The sequence below is a fragment of the Pectinophora gossypiella genome, chromosome 5 (assembly GCF_024362695.1).
Source record: "Pectinophora gossypiella chromosome 5, ilPecGoss1.1, whole genome shotgun sequence".
Taxonomy (NCBI): domain Eukaryota; kingdom Metazoa; phylum Arthropoda; class Insecta; order Lepidoptera; family Gelechiidae; genus Pectinophora; species Pectinophora gossypiella.
Genome location: NC_065408.1, coordinates 1,283,812 through 1,310,417, shown reverse-complemented (window position 1 = coordinate 1,310,417; position 26,606 = coordinate 1,283,812). Strand labels below are relative to the sequence as shown.

Genomic DNA, 26,606 nt, shown 5'->3' with positions numbered 1-26,606 from the left:
GGACCTCTACAAATTTCATGAATCATCCCCGTCAGTATTCGTTACGATGTCACTAACACCCTGTATGTTTGTGTAAGAAATAACCTGACAAATAGGTACCATGTTTTTTCTCAGTAAGAAGATGTATAGGGTAAGCTTGCTATTCAACAAACGTCGTGGTTCGGATAAAATCGCACTACTTAAATGGCGATCTGAAACCAGATTAGGCTGCAGTATTGTCTGATTTTACATACATTAAAGAAAACGCTCCGGGTAACCTAATAGATCATATCTACCTTATTTTTGTATCCATGCAGCATTGTAATACTGCCATTGATTATATGAATAAACCCACAATGCAATAGTAACCACAGGTAAATAGTTTCTTCCTCTCAGACTACGCCTAGAGCCGAGGTTCGCGCCCAACTGGGCACCCTCAGGCCTGTTGTCTTAAAATTTGTACCAGGTGAGAGCACTCAGCGCTCCCCATTTGTTCGGCCAAGTAGTTAGTGCCAATGAGTGAGTAATGAGAAATTGGACAGCACCACCTATATTATTGTTAAGGAACGTAGCTTGGAAAGTTTCTCATTGGCTCTACTGAAAGGGGTAAGAGTTTATGTATATAAATGTGCTCCATCTCGAGGGAGCGTTCGGCGTTCGCTTGTTATATAAAATGTATATGATTCTTTTGATTATAAATACACAGCGATACGGCTCACCACTCATCACGTTGGTCTAACAGGAAGCTCCGCGAAGCGTGGGTAGGGTACTCTGCTCATCTTGCTATGGATGTACCCCTGACAAGCCCTATAGAGAATATAGTCGTAAGTTTATGTTATGTGTGCTATGTTGACCATTTCATACTTATTGCCTACCGAACTGACGAGCATTCGATCTAAATCTGATCTGAGGAGATCTGAAGACGTAATGCTCAAAATCGAACCATACATTTATTTATTTTATTTTTACAGTTTTACATTCAGCCATTACAGTAAAAACCAATTCGACTGAAACAAACCCATATTAGACAAAACTATTATTTCTTTTTTAACTAGAACAATAGCGAAATGCCACATCTGTTAATTTGGCCACCGAACAGCTGTACAGGTCAACGTCCGGAATGTCCTGGGCCAAGGCGTTAAGCATACATGTTACATTACCAGTAAAGGAGCCTAAAGTCGAACAAAATGTTCCATAGGTAAATGACAAAGACATCATAACGTAATGGAACTTATGGATTTATCCATAAAACAAATTTTCCATAGTCCCTCTTTCCTTGTAACACCAATTATATCTACTTACAGGTAATTATAAATCCACACATTCCTAATTAATTCTAAGTCGTATAAAATGAACTAGATAGAACTGCGTAGTAAAATAAATAGTAATTTCTAGTAGATGACAAATCTTTTGTTTGTCTATATGTAATTGATACCACGTGCTTCAAAATTTACATTTTAATTGTATATTTAGACATGAAGAAGTAAACTGATATGGAATTAAGACTGGAATTATGGAAACTGTGTACCTACACAGTCACTTGATTGTCTTTTAACACGTTCACATAAGCAACGTTCATAGACGTCGAAAATCAGTCTATGTGATGTGGAAGATCGACTTATCACATCGAAATTAAATGTCAGTTATAACGCAGAACGGTTAAGAACGTTAAATTTGCATAGTAAAAATATGAAACTAAGTCACAGAGCCACAACGTATCAAAAGTCCAGCCTTTACGTACCTTTACATCCATTGGATATCATTTTTTCACACTTTGGTTACAAGGTCACTCACACATTAATAGGTACGAGTAGTTCACTTAACGCGCAACGTCATTACACGTCGACGTTGTTACGTAGTAGGTACATAGAGTAGTCATTGAAGTTTTGTAACATAACGTCTATACACGTCGAATACTGACGTGGAAAGGAATAATATAAAAATAAGTCTATTATAAAATGGGTACATACAGGGTCCACATAATGCCAGCATCGTGGTTTATGCCGCGACTTATGCTGAGTGAGGCGCTTATGATCATTTCAACGAACATCCTTTATGCTATTTCGTAATTATTTTATGAAAAAAGTGATGTTATTTTTTTTGTGTGTGTGGCGTCCTTTATAAAAATCAATTTCAATTCTAGTCTATTCTATAATAAATAATCAGAAGAAGACGATTCAAAACCAGTTACAATAAACGTGTCACCTTATTTATCGTTACTATAGTTACCTTGTAGTAATTACAATTAATACAAATATACAATTGCTAATTATATAATTGCAGTTATTATAAATGTTAGTAATTTCACATACATAGCGAAAAGAGACTTTGACTAATCGAGTTAATATTTCTTAGGACAGGAAAAAATCTATAAAAAAGTAAATGTATTGTAAGTCTATGTTCAATAAAGATTATTATTTATTTATTTATTTTATTATTCAGTTTTAAGGACATGTCTGACGATATCCCTGATGAGAGTCCTTAGTGTTCCGTATTTGTCCCGGTAAGAGTCCGTAGCGCTCCCCAATGGTTCAGCCAAGTAGTATTTACCATCTGAGCCCAACTTACAATAAGTAGGTACCTAAAATAGGTCATGACTGTCTTATATTGCATTACCTTCGCGTTAATTACCTTAATACGTTCACTGCGTAACTGAAAATTAGATGTCTATCTCTCACGTGGAATGTTATTTTTCGATAACGTTGGAATTTATATACACAAACACATTATGTCAAGAAAAAATCTTAAAATCATCCCGTCGGATTTTCCCCTTTTTCTCTAGTACCCCACACATGGGACAATGCATGTATGAGTTTCTTTATTGAGTCATATGTTGTTCATACATAGTGAACGTGTTAAAATTTCGGGCGAACACAAACTTTACTCAATAATACTAGTTTCAGTTCTCAAACTAGTGCCGTCCTTCACTTACAATAAGTGCTAGAAAGAGATAGAGCTAGCTTGACTCCTGTCAAATTAAGTTAAAATTAAGTAGGTGGTTGCCTCGGCACCACTGTTTTGTTCTTTTAGATGCGTTTTTGTTTCCTTTATTAATCAGTTTTTACTATCCAGCGTAGGCACCTAGCATAACATAAAGGTTAAAAAAGAATCTAATTATTCACAGTTACCCCAATCATGACTTGTAATATTATTTCCTTTAAAATTTGTCAACCGCAAAACCGCAATATGTTTTAAATCATGACGCATAATCATCATCACCATAACCCTATGCCATATGAATTTCTCATCACATTTATGATGCTGGCTGATATTCACTTACAACAGCCTCCGTGGTCTAATGGTTAGAGCGTTGGGCTTGCAATCTAGAGATCTCGTGGTACGATTCCCGACGGGGACATTGTCGAATTTGACAAAATCACTTTGATAGTCTGGCCTTTGTTTGATAAGAACATTGCAGGCTTGAATCACCTGATTGTCAAAAAAAGTAAAATGATTCTGCTTCGTAGGGCACGTTAAGCCGTTGGTCCCGGTTATAAGCGGTAAAACATCTCCCCCCAGTGGAGCAGCGTGGTGGAATATGATCCGGTTGATTGAGTCACGGTTGAGAGACTGTACTCAGCAGTGGGACTTAGATATGCGAGTTATGTTATGTAGGCAGAGACGACGGAATTCCACTTACTATATCCTGACACACCTTCGCTTCGTCGACTGACGAGCACGCGTGAAATCTTTGATGACAATGGTGGAAGCAAGGACATGCCTTTTATAATTTTTGGAAGAACATAGGGTAGTTTTTATCCAGGAAATCAGTTTTTTTTGTGACTTATTGTAGATTTGCCGCAGATGGCATTAACTACTTGGCCGGACAAATGGGGAGCGCTGAAGGCTCTCACCCGATACAACGTTTAAGACAACAGCTTGAGGGTGCCTAGTTGGGCGCGAACCAGAAAATCAGTCTCAACTGCTTGTCGCTGGACATCGGCTATTGTCAGAGGTTCGTTTGCGCTGGCACTTAACTTCGAATGAGTAACTCTAGGTTCAAGGAAAAGTACCGTCTGCGTGAACAAAACATCGTCTGAGGTGCCGACGCTTCCAAGAAATGTGTAAATGGACAAACTAAATGTCACTGAATGTGTTTGTTAGTAGTTATATTAGGTAAGCATTTATTTAATTCGCATTTGCAAGTACATTGTCAACAATAAAGTGGATCGAGTAGAAAACTTTACACCTTGTGATTACAGCAATTTGTACAGTTTTTTCGACGTGATGTATTGTAGGTTTGCCGAATATGGCATTTTTTTTAATGAGCGAAATCGCCTTGATCGTCTTACTTTCGGGCAATCAGGTGATCAGCCTGTAATATCCTAATCAAACTAGATATCATAAAGTATTTTTGTGATATGTCCCCACCGGTATTCGAACTCTGGGCCTCCGGATCGTGGTCGTTCAGTATATTTCTGTATAAAACAAAAGTTTTTATTCGTCACTTTATGAAAGTCGTATGTAAATAAAACCACTCACATTTACTCATCCTTTAACTATGCATTTAAAATACGCGGAAACAAAGAAAATAATTATATGGTTCACAAATACATATATGTATTATGTTTTGAGACTACACTTTTCGTATTAGATTCGGTCTACTTTCTCGCCATTTGGTGAAATTCTTTGTCCTTGGCGGATTTTATTGTTATAACATTTTGCTAGAAATAGAGTTAACCAGGTTCAATTCTGAACTTCTGGTTATTGAGTGTTGTATTTACACCACAGACTAATCACTCACCTAACGTTTTGCCTCGCGTGCCCTGCACAGGTGGCATGAGTTCCGAAACGCTACATAAATTTTATCGAAGGCTCTGACCAATAAAGACGCAGCGAATGTCATCTACATAGATAAACGTCGTCGTATTAAAACCTATTCACCTCACCTTACAGCATTAAGTATATATTTACTAGCTAAAGTTCTATCATAACTGGCGCAGTGCCAACTGCGAATGACAGCAAACCCCTTGAATAGGGAGTTTGTGTCAGCAAAGATATAAAATGTATGCGACAGTAACACTTCCTGGATATACGGATATCGTTGGCTCATACATTGTTTATAACTTATTGTAGAAATAGTATAAAGAAAAATGATGAACAACCTCTAGTACATTAATTGGCAAGTAACTAACGAATATGATATGTCTCTATGGAAACATAACATAACACAGGAGAAAGAGATCGTAACTTATACACAAATATATTTTTAATGGAATTCATTGAAAGATAATTTAAGTATCAGCGCAGCGTCGTGGTTCACGCCGCGACTTGTGCTGAGTGAGGCCCTTTTAGGACGTCCACCACCACCTTATGATCATTTCGACAAACATCCTGCTTTTTTGTAATTGTTTTAGTGGAAAGATATGATGTTGTCTTTTTTTTGTATGTGGCGTCCTTTTATAATAAACTTTTTCTATTCTATTCTATTCTATTCTATTCTATTAAGTACATAAACCGACAGTTTAACAAATTAAAACTTAAAGACATAACCTATAATATGAAGAATGAATTTAGAAGATATGCTGCAGTAGTTTTAGGCGGATGAGACGTTCGTTATGTAAAAATTGACGATTCAAAGTGTAACTATGTTACCTACTGAATAAAGATATTTTTGAATTTGAATTATGAATGCATGAGATTAACTGTCTCAGAATTGATATTAGGCAGCTAAATTACTCAATTGTATAAAAATATTTTATGTTTATTTAATTTTTTTTTAAAGAACGTCTAAGGCCCTGTGTGTACCGAGGTTTGTCTTGTAGCTTCTTTTCCCCGGCTATACAGGTTGTGAGAAGCTGTAGTAGTTTAAGGCGGATGAGAAGTTCGTTATGTAAAATTGACGATTCAAAGTGTAACTATGTTACCTACTGAATAAAGATATTTTTGAATTTGAATTTGAATATGGCTAGACAGAGGGTCCATAAGCTGCAAAAATCCAATCTAATTAAGCTGCAAAAATCCAATCAGTTTCTAGCAAAGTAATAAATTAACTGATTGCACTTAAGACTTCCTGGTTACATGTCGTTTCTGCAATAGACCAAAAGCACCTACAAAAACATAAATTTTGTAATTATAACAAATAATGGTTCATAATTTCACCACTTTTTACAAATAATTCGCTGGGCTCAGTGATAGAACTTTTCCTCTTTGATTGTACATCAATCGTAACATCGTAACATAAATCGTGAACTAACTACCCATGTCAGGCTTTACCGAGCTTTCTGTTAGACCAACATGGTAGGTGGTGAGCCGTATCACCGTCTTACAAACAAGACAGACAAACGTTCAGCTTATTTCTGGTAGAAATCTCTTGCAGAAAATTCTTCCTACACAGCAAAGGCCTCTCCTGAGTAACTGAATGGAAATGAACTGAATGAATTTATTCGCTCTAGAGTGGTACAAAAGATCTTAAATATACATTATATCAATAAAAGTCCATCACTCAACCATGCAGCGTAATGGTTATGGAGTATACTCCTCCTCGCCACTTCGTTCTTGTTAAGTAAAGTACTTCAGTCATTTTTGATGTCTTTGATAACCCTGGGCAAGTAGTGGGTATATAAAACGGCGAGCAAGCAGACTTTGATGAGAGTAGAAGAAGTGGTGTCAGGATTTTAGTGTACTTAAGTGGAATTCCGTGGTTTCTGCCTGCTGTGGTCTTATGTGTGTATATGCCATGTAAGTAGTGGGAAACATCTTGCTGTGGAAGTGAATAGAAGAGTAAATTACTCATTTTGTAACAGAATAATCAAGACTTATAAACTAAGCGGAAGTAAAATTTTTGAATGACCATTTTTTGCAATTTAATAGAGTTATTATCTGCCCTTCATCGTCTGCATTGTTTTAATTATCTCCTGCAATATCTGTTATGAAATAATCACTTAAGAATAAAAATCTAATTCTGATTGTATGTCAACATTTTAAATGGAGCAGTGTTCATCTATCTAATTATTAAGTGTAATTATCAATTATCAGTAATCATTCAATTAAGAGAAAATTACAGGCTAATCACCTGATTGTCCAAAAGTAAGATGGTCCGTGCTTCGGAAGGCATGTTAAGCCGTTGGTCCCGGTTATTACTTAGGTGCTAATGTACGTAGTCGTTACATGAGTCATGTCAGGGGCCTATGGCGGCTCTGTAATAACCCTGACACCAAGGTTGATGGGGTTGGTAATCCACCTCACAATCCACACGATATGAAGAAGAAGAAGAGAAAAATGTCTTGAACATGATGTGCCATACAATTTGCTAGTTTTGTGGAAATGGCTGTGTGGATGTTTTATTTTGTCGTGACTTATTGTAGGTTTACGCCATATCGCATACTACTTGGCCGGACAAATGGGGAGCGCTAAGGGCTCTCACCCGGTAAAAAGCAGTAAAGTATACGAACGTATTCGAGCCACCCGAGCACCCTAATGGATGCAACAACAGTCGTATATAAGCGGCGCGCAGGGTTTCGCGCGCATTTACCTTGTGAACTGCGCGTGAGTTTGTTTGTGAACAACATGGCCAGATATTTCGTGAGTGTACACTTTTTTTTTCAAACGAAATTGTGTTTTTGTGCGATTTTAAATAAAAAATTAAATAGTTATTTCAGTTTAATTTAGTAATTAACATTTTTGGGCAATGGTTCTTTTATTTATACTTTTTTATAAACTTTTTATTTTCTTTTTATTATTAAACAAACTAACAGATTTATATGACTGAACTTTATACGTAAGTAGATAAGTTATGATTTAGTATCAAATATAGATATTCATTTGTGTATATTAATGTAAATAATTTTAAGCTTTACCTATTTTTATGTGTTTTACCTTCACACAATATAAGTTATAATTCAATTTACATGAGAAACAACCTTCTATATCATAATTCGTTACACTTTTCTTCGTATATTGCATGTCAACTTGTAAAAACTCGGTGATAGAATAATTAGCTTCCCATAGTAAAAGTATACAATTAGTATTTGAACTGTGCTTTTTTATGTCTAGTAGTTATGTTTTAATCATGCGAACTGTACCTTTGTAAAGATGACAAAAAAGAAAAGCTTTGTAATTTGATATGATACGATACGGTAGATATTTTTTATTGCTCACATTAATTTCTTCTCTATGCTTCAAGTAACTATGAGTTAATATGCAATATACCTACTGTATCATAAGAGGCTACTTGACAACCTAGTCAAATGAGGTACTTTTTACGAAACGTCAAAAGAGAAGTATTCTTTGGAGTTTGTATGGAAATACTGTCCTGTGACGTCATCAATAAAAGCGGTCAAACGTCGTACTCATTATTACTTACTATAAAATAAAATTAGAAAATAAATCGAAAAGTAAAATTAGATTAATTTTTGATCATCGTAGACTGGCTTCTATTTCTAGATTAGAATTTTATAATTTACTAACGACCCACCTCGGCTTCGCTCGGGTGCATTGCTGAGGAAAAAATGAAATTATTTACGACATCACATTAAAAACCTCAAAAATAACAGTATTTCTCCACTATTTAATGGATGTTATTACACCTATAAACCTTTCTCTTGAATCACTCTATCTATTAAAAAACGCATCAAAATCCGTTGCGTAGTTTTAAAGATTTCAGCGTACGTAGGGATATAGGGACAGAAAAAGCGACTTTGTTTTATACTATATAGTGATCTATGACCCAGTCAAATACCTAATTATCATTGCATATTATAATCTAGTTATTTACCTACTTATGACAAACTTCAAGCTATGTCAAGACTATACACCTAGGTAAGTAGAACACTGGGAATGCGTTGTACTGTCGTTCAAAATGCCCACGGCAAAAAAGGCTAGTTTCCGATTAGTCAAATCAGTTACTTTTTACTAAACGCCACAACACGAAAGTACTATGGAATTTGTATGAAAACGCACACTGTGACGTCATAGAAAAACGTGATAAAATGTCGGACTTATACGTTTGCCTTGATTACAATTCATAAATTAGTTAAATAGAAACATCATCATCATCATAGCATCTGCATGGTAGCATCTGCGGTGTGAAGTTGAGTGATAGAGTGAGAAACAGTGTGATAAGACAGAGATGTGGTGTAAAAGACGATATAGTGACTAGGATTGAGGGAGGGCTAGGTTGGTTTGGACACGTAGAGCGGATGAAGGATAATAGAATTGCAAAAGCGGTATATAAAGCGAAAGTTGATGGTAGGGCTGGCAGAGGAAGACCAAGAAGGACTTACGATGACCAAATTGGAGATGTCCTTAGAAAAGGTTCAATACGATCTACTCTGAACCGGCGTGCGTGTATGAAGCGATTGATGAATGTGGAGGAAGCAAGAGAAGTGTGTCAGGATCGAAGCAAATGGAATTCTATAGTCTCTGCTTACCCCGGTGGGAAATAGGCGTGAGTTTATGTATGTATGTGTATGTTAAATAGAAAAAATAAATTGTTTTTCGTTACTTTTAGATCTGTCTTTATTTAGTAAGAATTTAACTTAATCAGAATTTCATAATTTATCTTGAACAAAGTGCACGCCCAATTAAACTTATAATTAAAACTCTATTCTACACACTAATACAAAAATATTGCTTCCCAAATAGGGAACTTCGGTTCGAACCCCGGTACCAGACTTTTCGAATGCAATTTTCATAACACAGTTGGCTCGACCTTTATAGACGGCGAAACGGCTCACCTATCACGTTGGTCTAAAGAAAGCTCGGTGAGGCGTGGGTACTTAGTTCATTTTGCGATGGATGTACCTCTGACTACCCCAATTGGGAGCTTATGTAAGTAAAAGTCGATTATCAAAAGTACAGTTCCCTAACATAAGTTACTATTAGCCCTATTGGATTTAAAGAATCTGTTGCTATTGCAGTTTCTTGACATTTCTTCTCCTCAACGATAACACCTTGCGAAATGACGTAAATTCAAAAATGTTACATTGACCTTCAACAAGTTTTTATCCATGATAATTACGTTGAATAAATGATTTTGATTTCTGATTTATAGGGGGCGATCCTATTGCCATTAATCGGGCACAAATCCTGGAAACCACCTGTCAGTTATCTATGATCCAACATTAATTCGAACTAGTGATTTCGAGGCCTAGCTGGGTGCACAAGAACTGCACTCTCTTTTTCTATCGTGTGGGTTGTGAGGTGGAGTACCAACCTCATCAACCCTGGTGTCAGAGTTATTATTGAGCCGCCAAAGGCCCTTGACATGGCTCATGTAGCGACTACTTACTTACATCAGTAAGTAGTAACCAGGCTTAACGTCTTACTTTCGTACAATCAGGTGATCAGCCTGTAATGTTCTAACCAAACTAGGGATCACAAAGTAATTTTTGTGATATGTTCCCACGAGGATTCGAACCCGGGACCTCCGGATCGTGAGCCCAACGCTCAACCACTGGACCATGGAGGTCGTTACTACTCCACGCCAGGAATGCTTGAGTCCCATGTTATAGAGGGCGATCCTATTGCCATTAATCGGGCACAAATCCTGGAAACCACCTGTCAGTTATCTATGATCCAACATTAATTAGAAATAGTGGTTTCGAGCCTTAGTTGGGTTTCTAACTTCTAATTTAAGTTACGCGTACATAGATAGAGTGCACTTACTGCATGTCTTCGCAACCGATGTCACCAACTCGGACGCGCATCCCTAAACACACCACCATCATTACCACAATCACTGTCCCTTGCGACAGTGACACACAACAGCGACGGCGAATACCTGCCAGTTATACCGTGTGAATGCGTGACGCAAGGATGGGGACATCGCATTGTTAAGGCGTCGATATACGCAAACCTGCGGTGCGGCGCCGCAGTACAGTCATGAGTAATATAATGTACCCACTTTAGAACCCTGTCGCATTATCATATTTGTCATTTAATGAGACTTACGCTTTGATTTGTCAAAAAAGTTAATGTGACAAGGTATCAAAGTGTATTCATATTGGTACTCGTGACCGTACAAAAGTTATACTTACAGATCCTGTCTGCTTACCTCGCCCTGTCCCGGTTTGACAAGAGCTGCGGGTTCTCAACCGAGTACTTTTTCGATTCAATTTTATCTTTATATTAACAGACTAAGGGCGGTATTAATAAACTAACCCCAGCTTCGAGACTGCTCTTAAGATTGTGTCAATGTGACAGTTCTCATATAAAAACAGGGACTTGAGCATGGTCTTGAGGGCAGTCTGAGCTGAGATTAGTTTATTAATACCACCCTAAGATGTTTTCAATGCGTGGAGAACCATGAAAGAAGATTATGTTATGCCGATTACACATTGAGTAGGTTAAAGGCAAGAAGATACATGATGATGGATGGGTTGAACCACAATTCGCGAGAAGACGAAGCCATACTTGATATTGAAATTCAAGGATGGATACGGTGAACCTTATGGTGATCGGCGACCAACCCATAGTCCAAGACCCAAATGATTTTCCTACTCCTAGTACAGCCAAAATGTAAGTACATAACATACGCATATACCGCATGTACCTTTTTAAGTACAGTCAATAGCGAGAAGGACAGATTGGCGTGCGTTGAAGGACAATTGCGTTGCGGTGCCGCAACGCATGTGTGTTCCCACCCTGACCAACTTAATATAGCTTTTTGTACACATTGTTACTCGATGGATTTATTTGAAAGTATTAATTTTCATGAATGGGAAAAACGGTGATTGAAGATTTGAAATTCTCACGTGTGTCTTTTCAACAATGTTGGTTGTTACGATATGTTAAAATTATGGTATTAGGGTCTTTTATGCGTGGTAATAGCAGCTAAGCACCGTTTACACTTTGTTTCCTAACACTTTTGTTAGGACAATTGGATAGCTTTGCATTATCACAATAAAACACAAATACTCTTTATTGAAAAGAAACATATAACATAAACAATTATAAACATAGATGATTCGTGCTTCGAAAGGCACGTTAAGCCGTTGGTCCCGGTTACTACTTGCTGGTGTAAGTAAGTAGTCACTACATAAGCCATGTCAGGGGCCTTTGGCGGCTCAATAGTGACCCTGACACCAGGGTTGATGGGGTTAGTACTCCACCTCACAACCCACACGATAGAAGATAGAAGAATTATAAACAAACAAACCAAACAAAACTAAATTTAAAAAAATACTTAAACGGTACTTACCTTTTGGATTCGTGTCGTGACTAATTCTTGGTATTAATTGTTAATTTATTTAATATTATATAATATTAGGGTTGCTGGTGGTTACCAACCGGTCAAAAATAAAACAAAAGAAAACAGTAAATATACGCACATTTCACACACTTTAACAAGTGTTAGCCTTGCAGCACACTTACTGTTCGAATTCCGCGCATTCGATTCAGCGTCGAGACGCTTCCCTTCCTTATTATTGCGGAGAAGCAGTTTATTTTCGATTCGCAAAACATTAGGGAGGCGCCACAAAATCGCGAACTATGAACAGTTTATCAATTTAAAAAAAACGTAATCCATTTTCCCGGTAACGCCATTAAATCTAAAAATACGAGTAGGTACTACACTGGAATCCTTGTGAGATTAAAACATAAGTCGTGAGTTGTCGCGAGTGTTTGTAGGGTGAACGATCCCTTTATGCCAACCGGGGTCAGCGACCGCCAAAATCATGGCGACAAGGCCAGGGACAAAGGAACCGTTTTGTTACGACAATGCTTAAGCAATTATACTTTGCATATATTCACGACCACAGATAAAGTATTGAAGAAGACAGACTATATATATATGGCCGACTGGCTGGTAACGGGTTACCGTATGAAAACAATTACTAAACGAAACTACTAAAAGAAAACGGTGGATATACGCACATTTCACACACTTGTTAGTGCTATCAGAAAACGGAGAAGAATTGGGTCGTGTACTACTAAATAAATAAAGACAGATCTTAAACTAACGAAAAACATTTTCTTTTTTCTATTTAAGTAACTTATTTATGAATTTTAATAAAGAAAAACGTAATAATAAGTGCGACATTTCATCACGTTTCTATGGGTGAATTGCAAAAGTGAAAAAAAAACTTGTCTTGGCTGAGAACGGTAGTGCAAAGTTCTGCTAAATAATTTTGAATATTTTTTCTGGGTAAAGTAAGTAGTCCTCTACCTTGGCAAAAAAAATCATTCAGTTTCAGCAACTGTAACACGCTGAAAAAAAATTTTAAAGTGTCATTTTATCATTTCGGTAGCTTGTCCGTAACCCATTTTCGCTTATAAAATGTCTTGCTCTACAATTATTTTCTATTATTGGGATTTAAATTGATAGAATTTCGTTAAATTATTAAATAATCTAACAACAAAAACTATTTCTGTCTGTTTACCTTCCTTCTCATACATTTGACAGGCAGTTAAATTTTGTCCGAAAAAAAGTTATCATTTCAGAGGACAGTAAGTTTTGGTAAAATAACTCCGTCAACATTGCGTCTATGACGTCTCCTTACCTGCAGACATCTCGCATTGGTTCGGCTCGACTGCTAGACGTGGACATACCCGTCACAGCGTGTAATGGTTTCCCGCCAAAAAAAATAATTTATCATTTCGGTGATAGGGGGACAAAAAAAAATCAGTAAAAAATCATTTCGGTAGCCATTATAACTCGTGTTAGATTAGTTCAATTTATTTCATATTGATGTGTTAAATCGGCTGCAAGTACTGTTTTGTTTGAGAAGTGTCGATTTTTCGATAGTTATTTAAATTCACAGTTTATACAAAAATAACCTGTTTTTTATCATCTCGGTGTTATCATTCCGGTGGATTCGGTGGACTGAAATGCCAATAACAGTCCATGGGAATGATATGTAACACTGAAATGATAAAACCGTTAAGTTTTAGAGATCCGTGTGTTAAATTTTAGTTTAGAATTAGGTATTGTTTTAAGGGCCTTTTGAACAGTTTTGTGGAGCTATTTTATTTTTCCTCAAGCTGATCTCATGGTTTTCCAAAACCATTTTGGGTGATTGGAAAACGTCATAATTATAACCTTCTATCAAACTCCTCTTTCTGCTTTTCTCGGTAACCTTGAATACCCAGACTTATCCATTCTTTGGATTCTGGTGGCCACTGGCCTGGATAAAATAGTTTACACCAGTGTCTACCGATCGCACAGCGGTAACTCTAAGACAACCAGGTTATTCACCTACCTCAGTAGGACAGTGGAGTTGGCACGGCGGAGGTATCTCTCAGCGCAACTTGTTCTTCTCCGGGACTCCAACGCCCACCAGCAAGAGTGGTTGTTCCCATTTCAGAAGACCAACCATGCTGGCAAAGAGGCGCAGGTTTTTGCCATGTGTGGCAAAATCTCTCACATCTGGTGAATTGCGTTACAAAGATACCTGACGTTGCTAACTATAGCGCCAACTGCTTGGACCTTTTGCTGATAACTGATCCGGACCAATATCAATCTCTATCCGTGACTTTTGGGAACATCCGACCATTGTCTGGTGAGATATGTGTCTGTCTATTCCCCACCTGATTATAGCCCCAGAGGATCGAGGCAAATATGGTGACACACGTTAGCAGACCGGGATGAGATGCGGCACTTCTTCGCATCTTATCCTTGGCGTGAGGTTTGCTTTTCTTCAGAAGACTCGACGAGCTGCGGAGATGCCATATTAGTTGTCAGGCAATGGAATACTCTATCCCATTTTCTGACATATCATCTGACGATAAGGCTCGCTCATGGTACATCGCGGAGTATGCTAGTGCAGAAGCTCTAATCAATCCGCATACCGGATGTGGGCTGAAGTTAGTACTCGCAAAGCTCCTAACATGCGGGCTCTGAAAAAATCCCTGAATACCGCTGCAAAGTCTTGCAAGAAGACAATGCGCAGGGCACGTTTCGACCATATTGGCCAAATTGATGCCAAACTGACTGAGCTAGTAGTAAAACCTTTTAGCTGCTAGCCAAATCGGTCGAAGCAAACTTCTGCCGTCTAAAAATGCTTCGCACTCTAGACGTGAATACGGTCAGTAGTCCTGATGATATCCCAGCAATAGTACTGCGGAACTGTTGACCTGAATAGTCTCCTACTGACACGCCTCTACCTGCTCTCTCTGGGTTCAGGACAATTCCCGAAACCATGGAACCTTGCCAATGTACAGTGTATGCCCAAAAAAGGCACTCGTACCAACCCTGCTAACTACCGCCCCATCTCGGTAACCTCCATTGTTTTACAAACAATCCTGAACAACCGCCTTCTGGCGTACCTTGAAGCCAACAATTTACTCAGAGATAGGTCAACTGATGTTCTTCTTGTGTATGCTACACGCTTATGGAGTGAGGCAATCTAGAATCAAGGCGAATATCAGGATCTCTTCTAGCCTATGTAATTGGATAGATAGGTATAGATTGATTCGGGTAGTAGTTGATGGGTGCTTGTCTGATCTACATGCTATTAATGCCGGAGTCCCTCAGGGATCTGTTCTCTCCGCCACGCTCTTTCTATCAATGATCTGCTGATTATGCTCGGTATTTTTAGGCATGCAGACGACAGTGACGGAGAGATATATGTCCAATGCACGCGTAAGCACCAGAGATGATAGTGCCCTCAGAGAGGATCTTGTGAATCGTGTGAAACTGCCCCTTAAGTCCGTCTCAGACTGGGGTGATAACAAGTAGGTTAGACTCAACGCTTCCAAGACCCAGGCGTATCTGTTCACCGCAAAACGGAGTCCCTTCCTCCTGACTGGGACTTTCCGGAGTGAATTACCAACCATCTCGAGCTCTTGGGTATGGATATAACTTCCAACTCGTTATAATCTAGGAGACTTTAAGACTATGGTGAATAGGCATTTGCTAGGTAAGTGTGATCCACCCTATACCACATCGTCATTTACCATCAGGTGAGATTGTGGTCCTACGTGAACCTATATTCTTTAAAAAAAAATTGTAGGTAAGTAATAAAGAAGCAATGACAATAGTCACAAAAAAGACATATTGACAATAAGCATCATCCCCCTAGCATTATCCCGATTTTTCACAGGGTCCGCTTACCTAACTTGAAGATTTGACAGGTCCAGTATTTTACAGAAGCGACTGCCTGTCTCACCTTCCAACCCACGAAGGGGAAACCAGCCCAATACACATTAGGTCACATACCTCCGAAAATGGAATTTTCGGGAATGTGGGTTTCCTCACGATGTTTTTCTTCACCGCTGAGCATGTGACAATCATTTCTGATCTAAACATGAATTTGAAAATAAATTCGACAATCACTGGTTTACGCCTGTGCTGGATTCGAACCTGCGACCTCAAAGTGGCAAGCGTTCTACCAACTAGGCTACCACGGCTCCACATATTGACAACAACTAAATGAATTTTTATTGCACGATGAAAGAAACGAACAACAATCTATTACAATTAGTAAATAGTATTACACTATTTTTTATTTAGCAAGGAATGAACTATTTATCTAAGAATATATAAATCGATCTCCACCAACCCGCAGTGGAGCAGAGTATGCTCCATACCCATCCCCCCCCCGGTTAATTGAGAGTAGGCCTCTGCCCAGCAATGGGACGTATATAGGCTATTTATGTATAAATCGAACTTCACATTGTACGGAACCCTAGCTAAGCAGCACAATTTTTCTTGACTGTATCATTTCGGTGGGTTAAATTCATTTCAGTGGACTCATTATCATTTCAGTGTACATTTATATCATTTCGGTGTACATTTATATCATTTCAGTGGGTACTTATCATTTCAGTGGACTCATAAAAATTCAATTTTAAATATCTCAGTAAGTTTCGATCGTATTTGATGCCCACTCACGCACATAATTTAAAATAGGTTAAAGTTTAATTTGTCGTCAAATATGTGAAGAAAAGTATTGAAATAAAAAATCTCACCGAAATGATAAAAAAATGAGACTTGTTGAAATTCACCCCTATGACGTTACAGTGTGCTTTTTCAAATTCCATAGTCATTTCGTGTTTTGATGTTAAGTAAAAATTAACTGAGTTGACTTGTTGGAAACTAGCCTATTGCTGACGAGAGAGGACGTGTGTGTGTGTGTTATGTGTAGATATTCGAAGATTTATAAGTAGAGAGGAGATTCCCTGGCCGTGGTCTCTGACAAAACGATCATTTACGATCACAATGGCCGCCACCTATGATGATGTCCTATCTGGGTGAAGGTTCACACCGCCTCCACATACTAATACGATACGTGGATACCATAATCAATGTTCGAGTATACAAACAGTGTCGCAGCTAAAGCTTCAAAGTTTCTGTAAAGTTACAGAAACCCTCAAAATGGTAAGATAGTCTTCATCAATCGCAATTTCCGTCCTGCTTTAAAATAAAGAAGAAGACGATAATCTCAGGATACCATAGCATCTATGAAACAACATGACACTTACACCAATTAACACGACGGATATCGCTTGAAATATTACGTTTAATGATGACTACTTATACTAGCTTTCTTCTCGCATCTCCAGCCGCATGGATTTCGGTTATTATGTTTATTCCAACTCTAAATAATATAAAAACTAACTAATATTCTTTCCCAAGGTCTAATCTATATCTGTACCAAATTTATTATTGTAATTTTGGCGTGAAAACGTACAGATAAACAGACATTACTTTTCAATATTAGTAGGGATTCGTAGACCTTTTTCACTGTTTGCAAATTGATGTTGTGACAAAGTCACTTGTTGTAAGGATAGTACGCGAAAATACAGGTTTGGTTCGAGTGAGGTGAGTTATTTGTTTTCAGTACAACGTCCGATATGGTGCGTTGTTATGCTGACATTTTGCATTGTAATTGTTAAAGATTTGTTTTGGATGCACTACTTGGCCGTACAAATGGGGATCTTTAAGGATTCTTAAGGATTTAGTCATAGTTCATAATAAACAGAAGGAAAGAAAAAATGACTGACTTAAAAAAATGATTATTAAATCAAATCAAATTATACTTTATTGCACAGAACTAAATATCAACAATCAGACATAACACATGAATACAGTAGAATTTGGTGCAATTATATTAATTATATCGTCATCTCCCCAGCGTTATCCCGTTTTTTGACGGAAATCGCTTACCTTGCCTAAAGATTTGACAGGTCCAGTTTTTTTACAGAAGCGACTATAACATAATATAATATATAAAAACAAACATTTATGTCGCCAACGTTATACGAAAGGTAAAAGCAATTAAGTATTAGTCATCCGTAAAACATAAGCACCGTACACATATATTTAGTGTGACAGGTTACTTACCGTCTTCCTTCCTAAGCATATAATGAAATTACGTAAATTACGCAATTGTTGTGTCTGTATGTTTGTCCTTAGGATGTCCGGTCGTTAGTACTGTCCCAGCCTTTGTAACTTGCTTAATCATTGTTTAGAAGACACCATCTGTGGCATCTTGACCTAGTTTCGAGATGTTTTATTGTATTGTTACAAAAGATATAGGTAAATAGGTACGAGTATATTATATTATTCTATATTATAGGAGTTCCTCTTGAAATATAAATTAAAAAAGCACGGTCTCCTATTGGAATTATTTGTACTCTCTTGTGTAAGTTGTTTTTATTACGTGTTTTTTTTATATTTGATACTGTGGTGTCCCTATATAATAGATGTTTCTTTTTTTAAAATACGTATACATACGTATACAAAACCAAATCCGTCAGGTTGCGCAGAGCGACAAATCTGCCCACAGCTCTTCCTAATAATTAATCATTATACGAAATAGATGTGATTAGAAAAAAAATGCATCGCTTAAAGAAATACTTTATCAATTTGAAAAAGGCCATTTGCCGCCTTACTTGCGTTCCAGTCATAAGATGGACTGAAAGAATAATGACAGAATATCAGTTTTATAGAGTCCATAATATGAAAACACGCTTAAAATGGATTAAAACGGGTTGTAATTTATTATACGTGGCTTTATAAAGGTTGTTTATGTTATATAATAATAGTCCTATGATAAACAACAGAAGAATCCGGATCACCAAAGGGATCTTCTTGACAAACAAACAGAATTACCATTCATGTTTGTTAATATATTCCTTTTACGTCGTTATAAGGGAACTGAACACATGCCTATGTTAATTAAACTCGTCATATTATGTCAATTGCGTAATTACTATTTTTAAATTTATTATCTGTACGATCTATTAGATGTGCACTGATTTAATGTTACCTGTATTATCTACTGTATTAATTACTAGCATTGATCCACGTGGTGATGGTTTGTATAGTTGACTTACTGATTTGTGTAATATATATTGTGATTTTTTCAAATGATGTCAGGTGAAATGTAGAAAAAGAAATACGCGGTCATCTGACATAGGGCACGATTTTTAGTACGTTCTAGCGAGATGGTGACCTCATCATCTTTTAAAGTCAAAAAAGCCAAACATCTTGAAAGAAAGAAAGTATTTATGATATTACTTATAGGCGGACAAAATAATACCATGAGTGGTTCAAGCTTTCCACGACATTTTTAACGATTTGTGACTGTACTCTCTCATGTATTGTTCATATAGTTTCTTTACGCTTATGTCTCTTCTCAGGGCCCTATCTCTCTGAGGGCACTGCGCGTTGGTGGAGGTGTTTTTCGATTAACAGCCGGGACCAACGTCTTAACGTGCCGTACGAAGCACGGAATCATCTTACTTTTTTGGTCAATCCAGTGATTCAAGCCTGCAATGTCCTTACCAAACAAAGGACAGCCTCACAAAGTAACTTCGACAAGGTCCCCATCAGGAAATCGAACCCGGCCCTCCAGATTGTGAGCCCGCTCTAACCACAAGACCACAGAGGCTGTTGTACAATATGTATAAGGAATTAATTATACCTGATTAATTATGCTCAATACGGTTAGTACAATTTCGTGTTTGGCTTATAAATTTAAACTTAATTATAGGAAAGTTTCCGCTTTTCTTTCTTCCAATCTTTAGATTGCATAATATGTTATGAAGTATTTATCAAGATTCATGCCTATACATTTCTTAGAACCAATGATACGGAACTTAATGTACTTATAAGGCGTGATTTACTGTGTTCCATGTAACAACATGAAAGATAGCGTGATACACACACATAAGGTCCCGATTCCTGCAGAAACCTCCTAATTTTATTTTAAGTTATACCCATCATTTTCTTATTTGTTTAAAAGGAAAGGGACGGATCTTCTATCGTGTGGGTTGTGAGATGGATGACCAACCTCATCAATCCTGGTGTCAGGGTTATTATTGAGCCGCCAAATGTCCCTGACGTGACTCAAGTAACGATTACGTACTTACATTAGTAAGTAGTAACCGGGACTAACGGCTTAACGTGCCTTCCGAAGCATGGACCATCTTACTTTCGGACAATCAGGTGATCAGCCTGTAATGACCTAATCAAACTAGGGACCACAAAGTAATTTTTGTGATAATCGAACCCAGGACCTCCGGATCGTGAGCCCAACGCTCATCCACTGGACCACGGAGGCCGTGGAACAGGGCTATCGACCCGTAGAGATAATTAGCCCAATTACAGGTTAGGTCCACAAGAAAAAAATTCACAATATGAGTAGTTGCAGGTTTTGTTTTGTCGTGTTGACCTGTTTCGCACAACGCATCTATAAAAGAGAAGGGCAGCACGACTTTAGAATTTCTAATAGCACCCGATATATCCTTGGTACTTATGAGATGACGCAGATGTTATGTCCCAATGCAATGGTTTTCCGTAAAGTGACCTCGGAGGTACGGGACCTCTGCTCTGCGAAGGTAAAGTGAGCCTTAATCATAACGCTTCTGAATCCTAATTATCTTTGGCTAGGGAAATCTATGACGTTAGTTTGAGTTTAGGGTAAAGGAAATTGCATTAGTGGAGTCAAAATAGATTATACGAGTGAGATAGATAGATATCTCCCTTACTCCTTAGCGGATTACGACCATTTAGACCAAAGAAAGACCCAGTGATTAGCCACCACAAAACTCACGCCTGTAATTTGTTATAGGGTGAGCAGAGCCACAAGTTATAAAAGACAACTTGCAAAGTCCTAAGATACAAAAAAACAAACCAAACAAAACTCGATTTATGTACTTATTGTTATATGAAAAAAGTTTTTCCGTGGAAAATTCCACTTAATATTAACTCAGGATCATGCATGAGTTAAATACCCCTCAGTTTTCAGTATGGTGTCACTAAAATTCTGTATTATACTCCCAGTGTCTTCTGGCGGCAGTATGCGTGGCGGTGAGCGGCGCGCCGCCTGCCCCGCCGCGGCTCTACCAGCAGCAGTCTGCGCCTGCGCACCTGCAGTCAATCGGACCGTGAGTGTTAAATTATTTTTCTCTGTGGTAATAAAGTTATGTTAGGTTAGGTTCATAATACTATTCAGTGTGAATTCACTAAACTAGAAAGTCCTACTATCTCACGGTGTAGTGATACCTACACTGGAAATGACTTCCAGAAAGTACCATCATTAAAAATAAAGAATTTAATAAGACAAAAAGTTAAAGTAGATAGATTGAGAAATGTTTATTTCGCAAAACTGCGTAAAGTAAAAGATAAGTATCCATCTTTCTTTCTCACTCTGCTATACTCTGCGGGTGTTAGTGACATCGTAACGAAAATTTTGAGGGATGATTCAGACTATAATTCTGTGTTGATGATATCAAGTATTTTCCGTTGCAAAATTATGCAATTGCAAAACACAAAAATGTCATGAATTTTGCGACGGAAAATTCCAATGGATATTAACTCAGAATCATGGTCTCAATCATTCCCCTCAGTATTCGTTACGATGTCACTAACACTCTGTATAACTCTTTTTTCACACGATGCATTGTGGGCACAAGTGAGACCTGACGCTCCGTCACCATTTAAAAAAAGTCTATATTTAAACATCCTCCTGTTTACTTTTCAGATTGGACTACTTCAGTGAAAACTCAGAAGTTTCTGCGTACTACAACCAGGCGCAGGCGCAGCAGAAGCAAGTGGAGCGCGTGCAGCCGGCGCGGCTCGAGAACCTCGAGAACCCAGATAGCGAGGTCGAGCTCATACCCGGCGCGCAGCAGCCGCAGCAGCCTCCTCAGGTATATATATTCAAAATGGCGGAAAAACAAGATGGCCGCCATACAAATTATTGTATATTTGCTCAACCGTAAGAGGGTCATTTTCGAATAGAAACAGGATACGTGCTGCTTTAAAAGTGATCATCACCACCGCGCACCATATAGTATTATTAGATAGATAGATAGATAGATAAAATACTTAATTGAGCACAATTGACACAAAATACAGAGAAATACTTAATACTTATATAACTTACAGTTTTTTTTTTGGAAAATTGTAAAAAGCGCCTTCGATGATGGGCTTCAGGTTTGATAGAATTCATCGTTTTTGTTGTTGATTCAGATGTGTAAATCTTCTTAATTTATTTAAAAGTGTATTTTATCTAAATACAAATATATCGCAGAGGAAAAATCGCAAGCAGCACATCAGGCAAAAAATACATTTAACTTCTTCTGCTTATGTTGCATCGGAAGCATAATTACTTATATCCTTTAAAATTTGACTTATTAAATAAGTACTTAATTTACTTATTTAATGGATCACCAATACCTCCTCAAACGTCATCGCCATTACATTTCAGACGCCCGTGTCTCCAAATCTGCCCGGGCTGGTTCCAGGGCAGAGGGTCTTCATCGTCCACATGCCAGTTCCTGGATACAGGTACTTAATACATATATGTTTTAGTAATAATGTAATAACTGTAAAATTACCAGAACATAAGCTGTCGACTATATCCCAATTGGCGTAATCGGAGGTACTTACATCCATCGTAAGATGAAGTAAGTACGCACACCTCACCGAGCTTTCTGATAGACCAACGTGGAACCGCCAGGAAATTCCACTTTCCATGTCTATTTATATGTACTTGTACATGGTGCTAAGTGATATCGTTTCGAACACTGAGGGCATTGATTCAGCTCATTATTTTTAGTAGATTTTTTCCATCGCAAAAGTGTAGAGTGAAAATAATTTTTAAAAAAATCATGAAATTTACGACGTCAATACTTAATATGAACTCGGAATCCTGAGGTGAATTCTCCCCCGCAGTATACGGTACTATGTCACTAACATCCTGTATACTTAACTACAAAAACACCCGAAAGACAGGCACAAACTTTTCCTTCCAAAACAATAAAAAAACGAAAAAAATTACTCATTGTTCTTTTTTTCTACATTTCAGACCAGGAACAATCGGAGGATACCAGCCCATATACATAGTAGCTGCAGCTCCACAGGGGAACAATGCATATGCTGGAAATGGTAAGGTCAATTCTCAGAAAGATTTACCAGGGCTGGTGAGGTCAGTCATTGATCTCACGAAAAAAATTTAAAGATTTTTAATTTATTTAAACAGAAGATGAGGATGACGTATTCGTCACACTCAATTTGACCTTGGGTTTTTAAATCAACACAACTGGAAAATTAAAAAGTAAATGCGAAATAGCCTAAACTTCAATCTAGTCGTGTCTTCGCCCGCGACGGGGGGAACACCTTCGGGGCATAGCCTCCCTGGTGTGCGTGTTGCTGCCGCCCGCGAAGACGAGCACGGGGGTGGGGCTACGGTTGGCGAATCTTGCCCCTCCGTGAGCCCTTATCGAGTCCAGTGATGCCGCCGGCGAGTCTGCCCAACTGGTGAGACCCTGTTAAGGGAGGCCCGGTGAGCGACTCCAGCCTGGCGGCAGGCGTCTTGTCCGAGGTGGTGGCCAACGAACACAGTACGAGGGTTCGGACCGGGTCATTATATATATAATAGGCACCAGCCGGCTATATATATTTATGTCACGCTGTGTAAACTTCGATAGCGCGTTTCAGAACTGCATCATTGAATAGTGGCGACATCTGTTGCATGTGGGCGGAACTAGCTGGTCCACTAGAGATGTATTTCTGACTACCCCAATTATATAGTTGGTATAAAGTCGTGAGCTTGTGAAATGAAATTAAATATATTGTCTTATATGTGGTACATAGGATGTGATTGGTTATTTATACGATCTACACATAAAGTCAGTTCTGACATGACTCTATAAGAATGATGACCTTATATTATGTTATATCTATAATAATGTGCATTTTCTATCTACAGCAGGTCCCGGCTACCAGAATGCAGTGCTGGTGAACCCCGGGGCTCCCGGACAAGTGGTCAACCCATTTTTCGGTTTCCCAGCTGCCCAGGCTCCGGGCGGCCTGGTGGTGGGCGGGCCTCTTGGCTACCGCGGCTTCGAGCAAGTCTACCAACCGCAATACCAGCCGCAGATTGATCCTGCTTATGGTTTCCAGTGAGTTTTGAGTGTAATCAGAAAACAGAATCATTTATTCAACGTAATTATCATGGATAAAAGAGTTAAAGCTCAATGTAACTTTTTTGAATCTACGTCATTACGCAAGGTGTTATGGATGAGAAGAAGAAATGACAAGTAACAATGTAGGTACATTACAAGTTATTTAATAACTAGAGGAACATATACGTATTTAATACAGTGGAAGCTGAAATGGTGACTTAACTGTGGTCCTCAAAAGGGCAACTCTGGTTCGATCCCCGTCACCGGACATGTACCAATTAATTTTTAATATAGGTATATTTTATGTTACATATTTATTACTTACGAGTATTTTTAATTAGGTAGGTTTTCAATTAGAAAATTTGCAGTAGTTTTAGGCGGATGAGATGTTCGTTATGTAAAATTGACGATTCAAAGTGTAACTATGTTACCTACTGAATAAATATATTTTTGAATTTGAATTTGAAAAATGTGTCGCAATAATACAATTAATTTAACTTTTTTCAATATTACATATAATGCTTGAAAGATGCAACATTATTAACAAAATGTATAATAACCCTGACACCAGGGTTGGTGAGGTTGGTATTCCATACAATCCACACGATGGAAGAAAAACAGGCAATAACCAAACTTGTGAATACTTTCAGACCCGGTCCCGGCCCCCAGCCCGAAGGTCCCCGCGGAGCAGTACACCTGTCCCAGCTAGTTGGTCTGCAGGCGCACGCGCAGCCCCCACATCCGGGGAACCAGGGTCAGAGAGCAGGTATGTAGCTATTTACCATAAAATTTGCGTATGTATTACTTTTCGACCATAAGGTTGTCTAGAAGAGTTAATTTAATTGCTTGTACGTTTCTCTCTCTCTTTATTTAAGAGCTGCGCTCTTGTCACTGGAGTAATCGCCATTCCTCTCTTCTTCCCGCCAAATCCTGAAAGATTTGATACGACATGACCTGCACCTTTTATTTTATTTGTTTGTTTGTTTGTTGTTGTTGTATTGATTTTTTCTTTTGTTTCGCATTTTCGTTTATATAATTAAATTTTATAAAGTAGTAATATCATAATGAACTAAATGCCCACACCTTACTGAGCTTTCTGTTAGGACAACGTGCTTGATGGTGAACTGTATCGACGTCTATTAACTTGACGTTTTTTAACTTTATTTCATTATTATTTTAAAATTATTTTTGATTGTAATAACTTTTCATTTTAAAGTCACAAAATTGTATCTTACAATACGGGTACCTACCCGAAATAAATGCATTTTTTTATTAATGGTCAAGCCAACGGTGTTCGCGAAAATTCCTGTCCTGTGTCACCGGTTTCCTTTCGAACGGATAGATAGATAAATACCTTATGGAGCACAATGGACACATTGGCCCCGATTCCTGCAAACACCGCCTAATTTTATTTTAAGTTATATCCGTCATTTTCATACCCGTCGAAAAGGAAAGGGACGGATGATTCACAGCTCTTAATTTTAGGAAGAATGAGTAAATGAATGTGTCGGGTTATTGGCTGATGTAAAATTTTTAGACGGTTGGTTTAGATTTGTGCTTAAAATTGACGTATGTTTCATAAATTTTATGCTTGTCAATTACCCGTCCCTTTCCTTTTCGGCGGATAAGAAAATGACAGATATAACTTAAAATAAAATTAGATGGTATTTACAGGAATTAGCACCAATGGAAAGTTATTAATTAAGTTTTATTTTATATTATTATTTACGTGAAATTGTAAGCAGGTATTAAATTAGAAAAGTGGTCCAATAAAAGAAATAATTTGCCTTTATTTAATGAATTAAATAAAATACAATGCCATCCGAAAATTATTACAATATGTCACGTTACAAAAATTAAGGCCAACTGAATTATAGCGCCATTTTATCTTAGTATAAATTATTTTAAGTGAACAACAATAAAAGTACTTCCCTTACACATCTTACATAGCTTCTTATTCAGCAAATTTTATCAAATAAGTAAATAATATAAAGTCTACTGCATTCTTTCAGAGACAGCAGCGCAGACGTCGGATCCAAAGAGAGTAGGAGAAGCAAGTGAGAGCGTGGAGTCCAAGGAACCGTTGAGAGAGGAGCCCAGACGCAACGCGCGGCCGACACCTGCGCACGCGCAACCTAGGAATAAAGCGTAGATGTGGTTGACACATAGGGGAGAAAGGTTTCATTCGATCTGAGCTAAAGAATTTATGCTAAAAAGAAGCTAAAAGGGACTCGGTACTTTCAAATCATATTTAAACACACAACAGACACAACTCATCAAAACCTGATTACAGGCATTCGTGTCCCGTGTTGATGAAGAAGAAGAAA

General features: G+C 37.9%; 1 protein-coding gene and 1 long non-coding RNA gene across 2 annotated transcripts in view; one reads left to right on the top strand and one right to left on the bottom strand.

Annotated features, from left to right (window-relative positions):
* LOC126366684 (uncharacterized) overlaps positions 1-10,676 on the bottom strand; it is a 24,561-nt gene extending 13,885 nt beyond the window's left edge. The window contains exons 1-2 of the long non-coding RNA XR_007566379.1: positions 10,588-10,676; positions 699-786 (exon numbers count right to left, since the gene is read on the bottom strand). This is a non-coding gene — a long non-coding RNA (uncharacterized LOC126366684). The remainder of the gene's footprint in view (positions 1-698; positions 787-10,587) is intronic.
* Positions 7,400-26,606, top strand: LOC126366645 (translation initiation factor IF-2-like). Its single transcript, XM_050009841.1, has 8 exons — positions 7,400-7,503; positions 21,152-21,255; positions 21,852-22,020; positions 22,581-22,660; positions 23,181-23,260; positions 24,084-24,276; positions 24,930-25,045; positions 26,292-26,606. Exons 1-8 carry the CDS (start codon positions 7,489-7,491, stop codon positions 26,429-26,431), a joined length of 897 nt encoding a protein of 298 aa, XP_049865798.1. The 5' UTR covers positions 7,400-7,488; the 3' UTR covers positions 26,432-26,606.